Below are 19,243 nucleotides of genomic sequence, written 5' to 3'. Positions count from 1 at the left end.
TCATCTGTGAGGCTTTTTTGAAAAGAAAAGTCTACCATAACAAACCAAAAGAACTTGAACTAAAACATTAGATTCGTGATACTATCTTATTCATTCCTACTTCTGTGTTGCAAAATGTTTTCTCAAAATTTAAATGCAGAATTAAACTAATTATAGTAAATGATGGAAGGTGTGTAAAGGTCCATTAATTATTAAAACTAAAACTTACCACTTTATAATCAGTCTTTGTTGTTATCTCAAATAATAAAATTATTTAGCTTTATTTTTGGTATATTAATTTTTGGACACCATGTATTTTAAAAAGTATGTTTGAAAGCTACAAGAGCTGTTTTTTTTGACAACCAATGTAATTAGAAATATTTAGAGCAGAAACGTTTTAATCCTGCAGTAAGTACTAAATTTCTTATTTTTAAGCATATCTTTTATGCATTGACGTGTAGATTTAATAAAAGAAATGAATATAAAAATTCAAAAATAAATGAAAAAAAAAAGGAATATTTGTAGTTAGATGTGATCTGAAATTTTGTTTATCTTGACTTCACTATACCTTAGCTATGTGATTTATTGCTATTTGTGGTAATTAAACATTGTTTATAGAGCAATAAAAAAGAAAATTTAAATGAAAATAGATGTAAAATATCATGAGGGTGAGGCTGTTTAGGATAAATATAAATTTTGTTACAATTTACAGTAATTCTGAAAAGAAAAGGGGTAACAGATTTATTTCAAATATTTTGTGGTAGTTATATAGTCTGTGTCATTGATCAAACCTGTAGAGTGTTAGGTAAAGCAAATACCAGACAAAATATACAACTTTACTCAATAAAAATGTTTGATATAAATTTAGGAAACTATAGTGGTTATGTAAATAAAAGTTGAAAATTGTAAGATGGGAAAAGGTATTTGTATTTTTAACATTAAAATCTTCAAATTAGTGATATTCTGAGTAATACTGATTAAAGTAGATTAAAAAGACAGATCTTTAATAGAAATAATTTAATGAGAAGTCTAATTTTTTTTTGTACAATGTACTTCTAATGTTTATGAAAAAGTTTGTAGATACACTTGGTAAATTGGGAATGGAAGTAATGGTAAACATTAAATCTTCAGTCTGGGCTTTGTCTATTGGAATGATTCTGGGTGCTTATGTGTGGGGTTAACAGTAATAAATATTGCTAATTATTATTTGTAATATACTTCAATAAAATATTTGTGTGTGTCTGTCTGTAAAAGTTTTTATTTAAATTTTATTAGAGTGAAAAAATTCTATTTGAATGTAGCTTTCATATAAAGAGCAAACACATTTTATTGGCTAAGAGATATAATTTTCTTTGGCAGAGGAGCTGCTGTTGATGTGAAAAACAAGAAAGGCAATTCTCCTCTTTGGCTAGCAGCAAATGGTTAGTACTGATTTATGTCTTAATTTTTATCTTAAAATTTTGTTCCTTTTTAAATGACATTTAGTAATATTGTTACGTTTGTTGATGTCACAATACTGTATAAGAGGACGAAAAGTTTGCAATTAAAACAATAAATTAATGTAGAGAAACAGTAGTTTATTATTTATGTATATTGATCTCTGTTAAATGAAGTAATTGGTTTTTTGAGCCAGAAGGTATTCAGAAGCAGTTATCATAACATTTAACTTGCTATTGTGCATTCCATTTTTTAAAAGAACCAGCATTTTAATGGATTATCAAATGAGGGATACTCATAGTATGTGATAAGTAAGAAAAAATATAACAGATTCAGCTTGACATTTATCTGTTATTAATAGGATGTTTTTAACTCACTTCTCAGAAAATGTGTATCATTTCTAAACTATGGTATCAATTAAATGCATTATGGAGACTTATCCAAGGAAAATTATGTATAACAAAGTAAATAACTTTTAAAAATCACATGCTTATCATTAACAGCTTTTATTGATTTTTGTCAGTTTAACTAGCTGTTTTTGCTTAATGATTGCATAGTCCCAGTTTTTGTAAGTTGCACTTGCTGTTGAATGTTTGTCACTTTTTGCTGTCTTCAACAAATTGAAACAACTTCAGGACTACTATTAGAAATTTCTTTCTATTTAATAATTTTGTTCTTCATACCTGTTTTCAGAACAACTAAACGTTAAATAAGCAGTTTGTAAAGCAGTTCACATGATGTACTTTTGGAGCCATATGCATCACATATGTATGTAGTTATGTGATGTCCATGCTGGTTGTCATCTTAAAAACAATGCTTTTCAAAACATTTCTGCAGTTGCTGATCATTCCCACTTCCTTTTTAATAGAACACATTACTATATTTACTAAAGTTGTGTTAATTTGTTCAATAATATATCCAAGAACAAAGGTCTGGTTTGTGATTCAAAAATGAGCAGTAAATTATGGAATAAAGTTTTATTTATTTTACTCAGTTTTTCATTTTCCTGCAACATCATTAGGACTGACTTTGTTATGCTGCTAGGATCACAGTGCATAATAGACTACATACTTTTAATTTTGTTCTATAGACAAATTAGGAGTATGGAACAATTTCACACAGATAGTATTGTTTATATTAAAACAAGTATAAATTAACATCAGTGTCTAATGACACAAATTTTGGTGTAAAACTTAAAATTACTGTCAAAATAATTTCAATATTGATATGAAGAGAGATAGGGGAACATAAAATGAACAAATGTAAAATATGCCAACATTAAAAAACGAAATATTTGTTGAAAAAATGAAGTTAACTGGAGGGAATTAAACAAAGATCTACAGTTGTTCTGCTCATCCTAAGTTGCAGTTAATTTGTGAATTCAAAAATATGTAAGGCTTCTTCATATTATGGTAAAAAAAATTGTTAGCTGTATCGAGGACAGTTGGATGATAGTATAACATAGTTTTCCACATAATGGTTCATTGTGGCATATTGGCACATTTTTTGAGTTGATTTGAGGCTCTTACATGTTTAAAAATTCTGTTGTGTAATGCACGAAACATTTTTCTGATGTAAAATTTAATGCATAATTTAAAAGTTACTTTATAAATAACATTTTTTACTTTGCTTTTATCACTTCTGCATTTTAGAAATTCTTGCAAGAATTACATTTATTGTATATGGAATGTATTAATATTTGTTTTAAGATTTTGTCTGTTTTTGTATAAATTTTATAAATAATTCTAACCTTCATATCTTTTAAGTCTTTTAACTAACATATGTAAAGTTACAGTTGTCATTGTGTTTACAAATATTTGAAGCTTTTGTAATTCTGAAATGATAACTTGCATCTTTATGGAGGTTGTCTATTATTTTCAATGTCTGCCAAAGAGATGTTCTTGTCACTAGCCTTGAGGCAACTCTCACATACTTTCTCATGATTTTGCATGAACTGTGCTATTGCATGTAATGTGTCGTTATTAGATAAGACTGGGTTTCATTTCATTTTCATAGGCCTCTTTTCTTATGGGATGAATCCATTGATTCTTCTGTTGATATGTTTGTGTTGAAATGTGAATGCTCACAGACTGTTTTTTTCATATTCAGTTCACCTTTTTTTCATTCTCTTACGCCTTTTCTTTGTTGGACTTTGAGCAGTATCCTCCAGGCAGGTACACTGATGGCCAAAATCTTAAGGCCAATGAACATAAAGAAAAAATATGCATTTTGCATTGTTAGACCCAAACACTAATTTGAGTACAGCTTTGAAAGATGAAAATAAGAAAAGGGAAGATTAAAATAAAAAACTTTTTCAGCATTTAGTAGGGAAAATCACCTCACTGTCTTTGAGAACAATACATACTATTTTCCTTTCAAGACCTCTTTTTATTTTTTATTTATACACATGGTTCGACAAGGTGGTTAATGTCTCCCAGGATATAACTCCCCAAAATCTGCATCAAACTAGAAAAACAGAAAATGTTCACACCATCTGTCCTGGATCTGCATGTGCCACTGTTAGATGGAGTGTTTGCTGGCTTTTAAAAAAAGAGCTTCTTGGTGCTTATTGCACTGTCTCTAGTTTAAAAAAGAACAAAACTTTTCAGACTGAAGGCTGATGGAGATTTATGTGCCCTCTCTGGGTCTCTCGTTCATGAATTCTCCCCCTCTGCACTGTGTAAAGGAGACTTGTCACAGGTGCTAGAACAAAGAGTACTAATACAATGAGAAGTGGGGTAGTAGTAACACTGGCAGTGTGATATAGGTCCACAGACACATTATTTATGCTCTCATCTTGTAGCTTGAGTCTGTCCAGTGTAGTTAGGGAGCACACACAATAAATATGGACCAATACTACATTCGTGATGTTAGGAGAACATGTAGGTTCATGAAGTCTTGATAAAAATGAATAAAAACCCTACAACCAAAGTGCTTTCTGAAGGTGGATCTTCTTCAGAGGCAAACTGCAGAATACAGTACCCTTGTCTTGCAGATAGTGTGTTTTTGAGTATTTGTTTAGTTGAGGTGAGCAGTTGGTATACAATATCAATACGTATGTATATCTCGTATATTATCCTCCTATAGCTTATGTCTGTTCTGTAACTTTGAGGTGACCACACACTATACTTGTTCTTACTATTTGATTAGTGCACTTTTCTCCCACAACACTTTACATTCTCTCATGGCTCAATAGGTGTTTAATGTATTTGGACTTCCTTGAGAGCTTTAATTTCCTTGGGTCAAGCTGATATGTATTCCCTTCAGCAGAACTTTGTGGATCCCTTGGGCTACCTTATTTTATCCTTTCTTCCCAGTCAGGACCAAACTGGCTTGGTGGCTAGAGAGGGACCAGAATATGACAAAGGTTCCATTTCTTTTGCCACATGCAGAGTTATATGTGTTCATAAACACATCCTTAGAAGGTTTGGGTGTTTTCATTGAAACTGTGGACATTTCCAGTCTCTGGGTTGGTTGAGGAGCCTTCTCTTGATAATAACATACTTCAACTTATTGTGGTTCATTGAGCTTTATCTTACTCGCTTTCTCTCCTGATGGGGAATGTGTTTATGGTACTCAAACTATTTCAGTGGTCAGTTGTTTCACCAAGCAAAGGGGTACCAAATCCAGGTCTCTGTACCTTCAGACCATAGAACTCCTATTCTGAAATCACAGCCACTATATGGTGGTCTTAGTTTGCTGTTTTTCTGGTGCTGTGAATCTGGTTGAGATTATTTATCTCAACCCACAAGATTCTCCACGTGCAATGATCCCTCACTCCACAGGTCTTTTGGTGGGTATGTCCTCAGTGGTGAAACCCTGATATTGATGCTTCCTCTACCTACTAGAATACCAAACCTTTTTCCTTTTGTATCCCATTACACATCCACTACTATGGTAATGGAAGCATTAAGTCATGTTTGGAAGCTTTATCATATCTGTACTTACCCCCCCCCCCCTCTATTTAATTTCTCTCAAGAATTCAATCCCTAATCCAATCCATTCTGTATCTTGTCCAACTTCTTGCCCTGTATTGGTCAGCACAACTGTGGTTAACTTCTTCTCTGACCTATACTTGACCACCACCTCACCCAACCTTCATTTTGGTCACTATTCTGTTTACTTCAGTCAGACATTGTTTATCCAGATGTCATCACAGTTTGTCTTCATGCATAGCATTTGAAAGCTCCATTGTCTCAGGCCAGGGACTGACTCCATGTGTTGTATTTTTCCTTTACTGGCCCTTCATACTTTCTTCCATGACCATTTACCAAAGGAGATGATCTACCTTTCACCTTTGGTCATTTTTATGTGATTTTCATCCTTTCTCTCTTCTGTTTTTCATCTTTCCCAGTTCTTGTTTTATTAGGTTTTGGCTTCCCTGTCATTTCCCTCCTCTTCCACTTCTTTTAAGTCATGCATCCACCATGTTTCTTTAATTTTCTGATTGGGATCTCAGTGTGGCTGTTTATGCCCGTTCCCAACCTTCTTTTAAACTTTTGTCTGTGTGTACTACTTTTCTTCAAGACCATACCATCTCCTTTTGATTTGAATTTCATGTTTCTGATTTTATACCCTGAAACCCTTCCAATTCCTATGATCTATCCTTGTCATGCTGACTGGTAGGTTTATAAACTGTCATATTCAGACATATCTATCAATGATTGTTGTCTCCAGAGTTTCTTTTTTTCAAATTTGTTGTCTCACCATGTTTTTGGCTGCTTGCCTTCACTGTCCTTTGGAGGAGATTACTCAGGCTGGAATATGGACTAGTTCTAATATCTTTGTTGCTTATTATCTGCATAATCTGGCTTTATTTTCATCAGATGGATATCATCCTCCTTCCCATGGTCATTCAACACACATCCATTCACCTTTGACTGAGGTAAGTCTTGTATCACTTTCATTTATGCTTTTATTTTTAGCAAACTGCATTTTTACAATTGATAATGGGATTCCACTATGTGGTGGGTGTTGTCTGGTCAGTATGCTTTGCTTCAAACTTGCTCTATTTACTGACGGTGCTATAACACCAACTGTAGAGATGGGGTGTTATGCATGACTACTGGTGGTATACCCTGTGGTATACACATGTATATATTATGTTTGTTTTTAAATATCAGTAAGTTTCATTCAGTGATGTCCTGTCACTCTTGGACTTTATGAGTAAAGCAGAAGAGGATTTGTGCTTAACTCTGCTGATCCTTTGAATGAATAAATCAAGTCAGTCTGTTTTCAAAATAGGAAATCTCAGACACCCATTGCACTTTCTCTGGTATGATGTTTCTACAGATTCTCCACCATGTGCACTTCTCCCCTTTTTTCTTCCAGTGGAGTACAAGAGTTCTAACCACTTCCTTGTTCCCAGTTGCCAGGGTAGTGGATTAGAGAGGCTTCCTCCTGGGTGACTTTAGAAATTTAATTTACCATACGTACTCATGATTATACACTCAGTAGGAAGAGGACAAAGCTATTTTCCCTCCTTCCATTTCTCCTGTATGTTTTTTTTTTTTTTTTCCCAGTGGGATAACTGTCAATTGGGGCAGGCCCTACTTATGTGAGATTTTTCTCATAATACCAGTTCCAGGATGGCACTGCTTTCTTCCTACAGTTATGTGCAATAGAAGCCCATCATCTTGTTAATTCTAGTTGCAGGAAGTTCTTTCCCTATTCCTATGGTTGAATTTGGGGCACTTCAGACTCCACATATACATCATAATATTGGTAACAGGACATACGTACATTGTTCTTGATTCTGAGCAAATGTTTTATATCCTCCTCCTAATCTTGGATGCAGGATATGTCTCCCTGCATTTATAGTTGAGTGAATTATGATTTTTTGTCAGTAATCCCAGTTACAGATATTACCCTGTCCTGAGTTGGTGTTTGGTTCTTGTACTTTTTGTTCTTACAGTGATTTTAGGAACTTGTCCAATTTTGACAAAAAAACTACTTTCTCTTCATAATTCTGGTTGCTTGATGTATGATAATCTGTTTACTGAGAGATGTGGTTGATGTGTATATGTAACATGGTCCATACACCCTAGGCACTATATTTGTATTACAGTATATTTGTTTTTATCTTTCTTTCTTTTTATCATCTCCCTTCTAATTCTAAGATTGAGTTATGGAAACTTGCCTGTCCAGTTGTGTATGTATATAGCTCATTTGGTTTCTATTTTACTATAGAACAAGTTGCACTGGTGCACATCCTTTTTTTTGGCCCATATTGGATTCGTTTCATACTTCGAGATTGAAAAGTATACCTCTTCCAGGAATAATGCAGTACCACACGGGTTGTGCTTTGTTTTCATCTTGCAGCACACTCATTCACTGTGGATGGTCGCTTTTCATTTGGTTTCAGTGTTGTGCACCTAACAGGTCCCTTCACTATTAGCAGTGTGGAATTATAGCTTTGTGTAAACAGAAGTCAAACTGTGTAGAATATTAACATTTTCTTATACAGTAGGTACTTCCCTCTCTTCCTCCCCACTGATGGTGTTTCTTTTCTAGATCCAGCAAATTCTTAAAAGTGAGGATTGAGCAGGCATAACAGAGGTAGCTAGCTGCATCAAAGTAGGTGGTGCAATGTTATGTGATACTTACATCTTTAAAAGTGGTGCAATTTTTATGGGGTATATAGGCTGGTGTGCTGATTGTGAAAAGTTTTTACCGATATTTAGATGACAGAAAGAAGATAAATGTTTTTTTTTTTTTTATAGAAGATAAGTACTTGTAAGAAAACATTCACTTTTGAAGATGCAACTTAGTGAGAAAAAGAATTAAAGTTGATTGTCTGTCCTCCAACAGTGAGAGGTTTGATTTTGTCCTAAATTTCTTAGTTTTTAACATTTAACTGGTATATATTTTTAACAAAAGTAATTGTAAGTTTTACATTTTAAATTTCGTAAGTTTGGCACTGAAACCTAAGATAAAATTCATGAGATCAGTTAATAGGAAAGGTGAACTTGCAATATTTACATTACTGTATTGTGTTTGTTTACTCTACTAGGGTTTATTGCTTGTACACCTTGTAGGTACAAAGACCAGACAAGAAAACCTTAAAATTAAAATAGATCTGAATAGTTGAAATCATTAACTAAAAATGTGGAAATAAATAATGTATATAAAAAAATAATAAATAATGTATATAAAAAAATATTCATTTTATTTTGTATTGATGATTTATCTGCAGTTGGTGTTAGAGACAGTAACAGATAAAATATAGTTTCTACCTTAAACTTATAATATTAATTTAGTAGGTTTTAGAGGCTGTGCAAATGAAATATGAAAACTGTAAGGTGAGAGGAAATGCTCTTACTTTTAACATAAATATCTTTTTTGCATTCAGATTGACTCAGTAAAAGTTTAGAAATTCATAGATAAAACTTTAGTATAAATTTTTTAATATAAATTCAAATTTTTTGTGTACAATAGACTTGTAATATTACTAGAAGCTTGTCAAATTTTGTGAAGATAACTTTGTAACTTCAGAGGTCTATTATGCACATCTTCTTGGATTTTCAATGTCATTAAACTTAATTTATCCTTAGCATAGGGTTAATGTTTAATAAATTACAAATGTCAATGTATTAACTGATTTTCAGTAAACAATATAAAAATAATAATGTAGCATTAAAAGATGTAAGTATCAGTCATTTTATTAAGGTAATAAAACAAGGATGTTACATACAAATTTTCTTCACTGTTGTATCTTATATTGTGTAGTATTAATTGTAAAAAACTTACTCCATGATTTATTATGTATAAATAGTTTGCAATTAAAATATAGTTATAATAAACATTGAAAAAAAAATATTTCTGTTAGTGACTTAACCATCATTCTGAAAGTTTTGTCTTTACTTTCAAACATGTCCAGAGAAAGCAGTGATATATTTGTTTATGATAGTATTTTCTTTCCTATTATTTGCCTGTAGAACAGAACTAACTTGAAATTATATCAGGAAAATGTAAACAGCATAATGATTGTAATACATGATGCATATTAAAAAGTAGTTGTGTTTTTACTCTATCATTCTTGTTTTCATTTTTGCTATTCAGCATTTGTGGACAATCGGAAGTATGTTACCTCTCTGAATTTTTGTATAACTTTCATATTTCTGTTTTCTTAAGACACAGAAATTAAGAATATTTTTTAAACAGCGATACTTGTTTTTTATTCAGAGAAATGGCTTAGCATGCAGGTATTAATGTGTCTCTATCCATGCATTCCAATGTTATGACCAAAGAGTGTTCTCTTTCTCATTTTAAAATCTTGAAAGTAACCAGGTACTTTCTTGGCAAATGTGCATAATTATTGATCAACTCTGATGTTTTAAAACATTTTTTGAAATGCACATCATGGTTAGAAATGATACAATACCAGAAATAAAATGTTTTTTATGGAGAACTTGTAATATTGGGTTTATTTTATCTTACAAATAATATTAAGATATTCAAAGTGTATAATTGTATATACAGTTAAAAAGTATACTTTTACTACAACTTAAAGGAATTTAGTGGTTCAACAGTATTCGTGTATTGCAGTAATACAGAAGAATGAATATTTTACAGTCTATATGTAGTTAATTTGTTTTGGTTAATTAGAAGATCGTTATTGAGTTGTGGAAGGTTGTATTAAACATGTAACTGATGTATGTAGTCTGTGGTGTTTGTAATTGAACAAAAAATCTTATAAATAAATAAAGTATTATTATGAAGTGATTTACGTATTTTGCATTTAAATCAAGTATAATTATTTTTTCCAGTGTATGTTAATTGAAAGTATATTTGGGCAATTGTGTATCAGAAACAAGGACTTCAGCTTATAACATGTAGGTCTTATGGGAAGTAAATGCCCTATAAAGAAGGGGGGGTTCATATAAACTTAAAGTAGCTTAATTATTGATTTCCTAAAATGCATGAAAAACATTTTCTGTTTTGGTAATATTTAGTGAAAAGAAATTTGAATTAAAAAATCCTACTTGTATATCTTAACTTTATCTGGCAATGTTATGACATTGATTTTGACCTAATGTGGAATGAAAAATAAATATGATACAAACAGAGATGTTTAGAATTGACATTTTGTCAATTCAAAAAATAAGTTGTTGGCTTCTTCACACAAGGATATTGCTATGTACAAAATAATGGTTAATTTAATACCTCTGATATATCTCTCTTTTTATTGTCCCTTTTTTCTGTAAAGATGCACCTGAATTATCCCATGCTTGATTACTGAAGTGTAGTTGTGGGCATTCCCTTACACTATGTGATTTATCATCTCAAAATAGTCATGCACGCAATATGTAACTTATGTTATCCTGTACCTGATGGTTAGGAAATTAGTCACTGCTGTGTTTAGTAATTTTTTTATTTATAATCTGTATTACAAAGTATATCATTTAGACAGTGTAGTGCTCTTTTGAAGATACTGAGACATTTCCAAACAATTTTTTCACATCAAATTAATAAACTTTAACATAAAAAAAAAACAAATGCTTATGAGTAAAGTATTTTTAAAAATCTAACTAATTTTGTTGTAGGTCTACATCAGGTGTTAGCTTTTTGAATCCATCCTTTATTATTGGAAAGTAAAAAATTTTTCAAAATATCTTCATGAATGCATAATATTTGAACAACAGTTCTGATTTTCATATAAAAATAAAGAAATGTCGAAGGTCCCTAGATGTTGTACTTATTTGAAACAAAAAATGAAAACAGTTTTTCAATATGTTTGAAAAACATTTAAATAATTATTCCATCTAGCCATCTCCAGTATTTTTTCTGTGAACATCAACAGTATTATTGGTCAAGTGGTCCTATATTTTTTGTGTTTTGAAAATACTTTCTTAAAACAATTTAAAATGTATCCAGTTAACTAATATTTGATGAAGACCTACAGCTGAAACTATGCATGCATTTAAATCTTTTACTTGCAAATTTTTTTTTCTTAGAGTAATAAAAGTGTTAACTTTTAATATAAAAATTATTTCAAAATCTTGCAAAGTAATGTAACTTTCAGCATAAAAATTTCTGTTGTTTTAGTAATCTTGTGGGAATATGTAGTGAGAATACCATTGAACACTGTTAATTGTATTTTCAGTTTGTTATAGGTTTCTGATTATAGTATGTATATAACAAATTATAGCACAGGACTGAAGAAAAGTAACTTATTCCTAAGTTATTTTACCTGAAGATGCGTGTTATATTAAATGAAGTGTGGTTGGTATTTTGAAATTAGACTCCTGATTATAATCAAACAGTTGAATGTAAGTGATTACTCAAGCAAAATCATCAATTGTTTATCAACTTTCATGAACTATTCATATCTTACCTTAACTATAAAACCTTCATGAGAAATGTTTCAAAATTAAAATGTTGGTATGTGTTAAATAGGAGGAATATTTTTTTAGAATATTACTATTTTACTTAGAAGTCTCTACTTCTTATAGATGAACTGATGACATGTTTTATTCCTAGGTGGACATTTAGATGTAGTTCAGCTTTTAGTTAATGCTGGTGCTGACATTGACAGCCAGGACAATAGAAAAGTGTCTTGTTTGATGGCAGCATTTAAAAAAAGGACATGTAAAACTTGTAAAATGGATGGTAAAACATGTCTCCCAATATCCATTAGACCAAGAAATGATTAGGTATATAGCCACCTTAAGTGATAAGGTAGGTAAATGGTGTTGATTTTGTGCAGTTTTAAATATTATATCTGTCTTTAGTATTTGTGTAGCTATCAAGTGCAAAACAGTGTTATTTCAGTTTTTCCTTCTGTCACTTGAGTAGTAAATATATAATTCAAATGTTTAAAACCTTGCATGTTCTCAATTATCAGTTACTGACAGTCATATTAATTATAAAATGTACTATTAAAATGAAATTGAAACACGTTGAAATTGTATATGTGAAAACTGTTTCATATAGTAAGTGTGAGTAGTATTTATTTTGCTCAGAGCATTCAGTCTTGGTAAATAAACTTTTGATGTGTTTTGATTTTATAAAGTGAAATAACAATTTTAACAGTTAATATGTATGTATATTTTAAATAAAGATTGGTTTTATATTTGTTTTCAGTGGTGAATCAGAAATCAGATATGAATTTTTTTTCTTAAAAAGCTTTTTTATGTTACCACACTTTCTATTATTGTAACTTAGATTGTGACGAAAAAAATCTCTTTAGTATGACCATGACCTACTTCTTTTTTAAGCAGGTGTGCAACTTTTGAAACTAGCCACTGAAATACTTTTAAATTTGACATGAATGGTTTTAAGATTATGTAATTTTAGAAAAATAAAACCAAAGGGCTTTCTGTTCTCATCCTCTAATAAATAACAATGGTCACACTGATACAGTGGAACTGTCATTGCTTATGTTCTAACTTGGGTAACATTAAGGTCCTGATTGGTTCATACTGCTATGTCTGTTTTTCCTTACAGAAAAGTTTTCATCATCTTGCCAATCACATCACCATTCAACAGTTTTCCCTCTGTAGGAAAGACAGGCTGTGTGATGGTTGAACCTATGGTAGTGTGGCTTTGCTGGTCATCCAGTACATGTCTTTTACAACTGTACTGCTATCCACTTCACTTGAAGCTGTTTTAGTTCATCTCTCTTTGTGTCATACCATTTGCTATTTGTTCCATTTACTTGTTTGCAGGAGAGACTTGCAATCAGTTCAGTGAAGATGTTCTTTTGATCAATTACCATCTCCTATTATATATATCTCTTCTGATGTGGTGTTGCCATTAATGGAGGGGGTTCTGTAGAATGTATGCTCGTGGATCATAATCTCTTTCTATTCAGTGATGGTTCTTTTACTTACTTTCATGCACACATTCAGTGTTTTACTGCTATGGATCTGTCTGCTTGCTGACCCTCACTGTATTCTTTTTTCTTGGAGTGTGGAGAATGACCCACATAACAGAGACCATTTTCTATCATCTAGCATAAAACTGGCCATGGTTGATATCACTCATCAAAGCAAAAAGGAATCTTGGATTTAAGATACTTTGAGCATCTCTAATTTCACCAGCTCCAAAGTTGCGTGGGAAATGATTCAGAAGGTCTGTGGGTTGTACACCTCCCAAACTCTTTTGATCTTGCTTTCTCAGATGATCAGAAAGTTGAGAAAGTCCTTGACATTGCTAACATTCCTGGAGAGAGTTTTTCCTATCTTTCTGGCTCATCTGTCTCCTCATCAGCCTTCTCGGCTATCAAGATCTGCACTGAGAGATAGCTCTTTCTTTTCGGGAGGTGGGTCTTTCCAATTATAATTGGCCAATTACCATGGTGGAACTGAAGATAGCTCTTCATTGATCTGGCAGTACTTCAATCAGACTTGACAGTATTCATTATGAGATGCTGTGTCATTTATCTCCTTTATCTCTTTCTATCCTTCTGGTTGTTTTCAACTTGATTTGGCAGTAAGATGTCTTTCCTGATATTTGGCACCAAGCTATTATACTACCCTTTTCTGGGCCTGGGAAGTATCCCAAGATTTTAACAAACTATTGATCTATTGCTTTGATGAGCTGTCTCTATAAAGTCTTGGAGAGGATGGTCAATGCTCATCTTGTTTGATTCCTAGAATCAAAAAACCTCCTTGCCCACACAATGTGGGTTCTGATGGTAGCACCATGAGCCACCTGATTTGACTTGAAATCTTAATGAGGATAACTTTCTCAAGAGAGAACACTTTTTGCAAAGGTTGGGTCACTCTTTTCCCAACTGTTTGGTTCAGAGAGCCTTATTACTCTGCACCATTTAAATGCCAAACAATCCAACAAACTTAAAACAACTAGTTTTAAGAATATTCTGGTATTTTGGCTTCTACAAGTACTGGGTATAGGCTTTAGTTAATCAGCATGAAGTCGTAATAATATGCAGTCAGAACAAAAATTATCTCTTAAGTTCTACCTTTGTTTATGTCATTAGGTTATGATTATTTTGATGACAAGAAATGCTTCTGATATTTGATTGGGGGGGTCTACTCCTGATCATGAGCTCAAGCAAGTTCTTTTTAAAGTGTCTGTATCACCACGAAGACTGTCCAAGAGAGCTGTCATCTGACTTTTGTTTATTGGGAAAAAGCTAGGATAATGACAACTGATAACTATGCAATATTAAAGCTAGAAAAATTGATGACCCTGAAAATGATCAAGAATAACCACAAGAAGCCTATTGCGTGAAGGAACACTTCTTTTGCAAAGATTTAAATGAATTATTTAACATATAAACACAAAGGTAGAGTTAAAACTACATTTGACCTTGGTGATGCTGATTGGTTTCTTGGACACAGTTTGAAAGATGTTGTACTCTCAAAACATTGTCAGACACAGTTGCTGTACAAATCAGGAAGAGATTGCCAAAAGAGAACAGGAAACTTTCTCCCTATATTATCTTATTGTACTTCATTTGGATGTAAAGCTTCTACCAGTCATCTTTCAAGGGATAGAGAAAAATTAATTGGATTAATATTGTTGTGCTGTCAGTCACAGTTGCTGTACAAATCGGGAAGAGATTTCCAAAAGAGAGCAGGAAACTTTCTCCCATATTATCGTATTGTACTTCATTTGGGTGTAAAGCTTCTACCAGTTACCTTTCAAGGGATATAGAAAAATCGATTGAATTACTATTGCTGTGATTGGAGTTGGAGATAAGAAACTCCTAGAAATGCTAAGACTCATCCATAACATGGAAAAGCAGCAAACACATGTTTATGTCCTTCAAGAGTGGAAGCTCTAAGATGTCACTTAAGGAATTTATTTCAATACAACTGCACCAAACAGTGGGCTCAAGAGTGATGCCTGCATTTTGATCAAACAAGCTTTTGAAAGAAATGTTGTTTGGATTGCCATATTTTTGAACTTACATTTTCAGTAGTATTTAACAGGACTATTGGTCCATCAAGTGGACCAGAAGTCAGTCTGTTTAAGAGATGCCAAACATTATTTTTGTATGTTACAATTCTGTGCTTTTTGGTGTATTATTTAATTAAATCCAAATCATTTAGTGCATTATTACCATTAATAAAAAAATAATGAAAAATATGGTTAAATGTCATTGACAATTGATAGGAAGAAAAAAGATGATTAAGTACTTTATTTCTTGTTTTTCATGTTTATACTTTATTTATTATTATGAAAGTAACTAAAATGTAAAAATAAGGATCCTTTATGGTTTTAGATTAGGTAAAATAAATGATAATATAATAAGTGTTTTGTGAGGTAAGCACATGAGCAGCATGTGGGTAATGTAATTTGATAACTTAATGTGAGCTGTACATGTCCCAAGTGATTTAGAACTTAGTTGTGCAGTAGTGGATAAATATGGTTAAAAGGGCAATAAAACAACAAAATTTAATTATAATTAGATCCTTACAGTTATAAGCTTAAAGCTACTTAGAATATGCAAATGTAATTTCATGTTACAAGTTGGTCATTGTAGAAAGACAAAAAGGGGCAATTTAGATTTTTTTTGGTGGTTTGTGAGGTCATTTAAATTGACTGACTCCATTTTGAGTTAGAGTAGAGAGAACAACAGATAAAATGTTAATGTACACAAAATTGAAATGTTTTTTGAGGAAGTTTTAGGATTTTAGAGTTTTGAAATGAGAAAAGTATTTTTATTCTTAACATGAAAATTACTTTGTACATAGAATGTTCAAACAATTTACTCAATATAGTGATGGACAAATCTTTATTTTAGTTTATTAAAAATACTTCACTAAAAAATGATTTTTGTATGTGAAAGACATGTCAACTCAAAACAGAGAAATTTTATGAAGATATTCACATTATATTGAAAGTTAGAAATATTAAATCTATAAAGACCTTAAAGAAGGTCACACGATTGTTCAAGTTGGCTGAGCCTGTGTTGTGAAAGAGTTGATGTAAGTTTTATTAAAATTTGTTTTGGAGAAAGAATTGTAATTATTATCTCTAATTGTCAGTTTTTGGCCTCCTTTTGGAGCTTTTGTTCAGACAATGGAAATCATTAAATTTTCCAACTGTGAAAAGCTTTAGCAGCCTCCTTTTCTTTTGTATTTATGTTCTGCACATGGTCCTCGCATTCTCGTAACTTCAGTTGTACTTGAGACAGGCAAAAATGAATAAACTAATTTTGAAACAACTGAAGGTTTTTACATTTAGCAGTGTTGTGCAGTTTTTACAGTATTTTTAAAGACAAAAGATGATTATGAAATTTTTATTTTTCTAAATTTTGTGAAGGTTTCTGAATGACTGGGTTTTTTATTTTTAAAAATGTAATTAATAATTTTTTTGTACAAAATATAGTGAGATAAATATTTTTTAAATTAGTTTTTATACTCTAGATAATTATTTTATCTTTTCTCTCAGCAAAGTGGCAAAGCATATGCATAATTTGGCCTGGTGTGGTGAGGTGTGTGTGTGTGTACTTAAAATTGGTGTTGGTTCAACCATCATGTAATATGTATGAAAAGAGTAATAAATAGCTATGACATGTAGTAATTTTGATTGCATTATATATTACAAGTTAATCGGAAAAATCAAATTTATATTTCAAAAGGTGTCATAGAAATTGTGCAATGTGTAAAAATGTCAGTAGTTTAGATTTATTAATGTTCATGAGTTATTATAATTTATTAGCAAAAACATACACCTAGTATTATAGCATAATTTGGTCTTGAGGAGGTTAATAAATACTGACATAAGTGTTTTTATTAAAGAACATTCCATTTTGCAGTACTAAACCTGTTCCTGTTAAGATTCTAGTGTAATAATCACAGATATTAAAATATAGTGTTATTTATGCTGCATTAACATTTTTATGATTTGAATTTAAAATAAAATGGTGATGGTATACAGAATCATAAACAAGTGGGTAAACTGCCCTTATTTATGTTCTGATGAAAGATAAAAAATTCAAGAATGGTGTGATCAATCTTACTGAAATTTTGCAAGGTGAAATTTAAGCAAACTGTGACTTAATGTACGGCTTGAATAATATTTTGCAATTTCACATATTATATGTTACAAGCATAGAACAAATGGTCAGGGAATAACATATTTTGGTCAGGAAAATGTCTGGGAAAAGTCCGGAATTTCATTCTGCTCAAGGTATGGGAACCATGTAGTTGGCTATCTTCAAGATTGTCTTGTCCTTGTCAGCCTTGATATTTATAATAAACCAAATTCAATATTTGAGGTTCATTTTAACTGGCTGCTTGATGGACAGCTGACCAATCACCTCAGAAATGTATAAACCTCTAAAAGTGCAATGGCAGATAAACAAAAAGGATCAGCAAAAAGGTAGGCTTTAAATCTTTCTGCATCTGCTTTAATGATGTGTGCTTTTTGCCTGTTTCTTTCAAATTATATATATATTAGATATTTTTCTTACATTGGCAACATTATTTTTGTGTGTGAAATCATTTAGATTGATTCTAACTTGGACAGAAATACGTATAATCTGATGAATGTTGGGGAAAATTGGGTATAAAACAATTTTTGAAATTGTGTTCAATAAGTAAGGACTTTTTGTTACAAATTGAAGACATTTAACAAATGTATTAAATGTCACATAGTCAGAAAATACTTTTCAGTCTCTAAGTGTTTACACACATAAAAGTTGAAATTGTGGAACCAGGGAATTTCAGACACAACAGAAATCTGTGTCTTACTGATCTGATGTATTATCTGCCATTACATCATCATGTCCCTTTATCAGCCAAAATTTACTGGAAAAGTATGCATGAAGTTGTTTTAAAATTGACAGAAAAGTTTGATTGGATAAATAAATTCTTATGTGCTAGCATAATATTCCTTATCTACCTTTTAGAATATCCAATTTTAAAAGATTGGTCAGTAATTTGCACTTCTGGAAACTGATTTATGCAAGTTTTGCCTCATTTTTTCATGAAATGACCAGTTTATATCTAATTGGTCTAATCATTCCAATTATAAATACTTTTGTGTCTTATCTGTTTGTATGTTTTATGAAATAACTAACTTGCATGTTAAATGGTATGTAATTTTGATCATTGGAACATGAATTAGTGGTAAAAGTTTAATGTTTACTGATCATTCTAGCAATAAATACTGTGAATATTTAGTGCCCTAAAATGGTATTTAATGCATTAAGAGCACCTTTACCACTGGTCTGTATTGGGTGGGACCCAGTACCAACAAAAAGGTTGATTTGTGTTTTTTATCCCATCATTTTGCATGCCACTGTTTATTTCACTGCAGCTTCTGGTTAATTGTCCTCCACTGCATATATTGAAAGTCAGCTGGAAATTAACCTATGCAATGAAGAAAAAATTGTTGAAAAATAGCATCAACACAATCATCTAGGAGTGATGTTATCTTTGAATCTGAGAAACCTGCATGTTGTCTGAGAAGTTATTTGTTTTCTGTTTTGGAATACTTTTCATAATTATTTTCCAAACATTATAAGGATACTTAGGTAAATGTTCATGTTATCAGATCAAATTGTTTGTTTTTTGGCTGATGTGTTTTATAGGGTAAAGAGGTTATGTAAAATCTATTTTTTTCTAGTTACAACTATTATCATTTTTATTTTATTATTTTATGTAGGAACTCCACAAGAAGTGTAATCAAGCTCTGGAAATTATTAGAACAGCTAAGGAGAGGCAAGCTGCTGAAGCAAACAAGCATGCTAGTATTCTGTTAGAAGAGCTTGATAAAGAACGTTCTAGAGAAGAAAGTCAAAAAGCTGCTGCAGCTCGTAGAAGAGAAAAGAAAAGAAAGAAAAAGAAGGAAAGACTGGAACAGGTAAGATAAATAGAAGCTCAAATGAAGTTTAATTATATGC

The 19,243-nt window shown here is 31.6% G+C and overlaps 1 protein-coding gene across 1 annotated transcript in view; it reads left to right on the top strand.

Annotated features, from left to right (window-relative positions):
- Nucleotides 1-19,243, top strand: part of LOC143229380 (ankyrin repeat domain-containing protein 17-like) — a 126,934-nt gene that overhangs the window by 92,326 nt on the left and 15,365 nt on the right. The window contains 4 exon segments of the mRNA XM_076461621.1: nt 1,339-1,400; nt 11,899-11,993; nt 11,995-12,096; nt 19,006-19,203. Of these exon segments, the coding sequence (XP_076317736.1) occupies nt 1,339-1,400; nt 11,899-11,993; nt 11,995-12,096; nt 19,006-19,203 (457 nt within the window).

This window comes from Tachypleus tridentatus, chromosome 10 (genome assembly GCF_004210375.1).
Source record: "Tachypleus tridentatus isolate NWPU-2018 chromosome 10, ASM421037v1, whole genome shotgun sequence".
NCBI lineage: Eukaryota > Metazoa > Arthropoda > Merostomata > Xiphosura > Limulidae > Tachypleus > Tachypleus tridentatus.
This window is presented reverse-complemented; position numbering and strand designations above follow the sequence as displayed.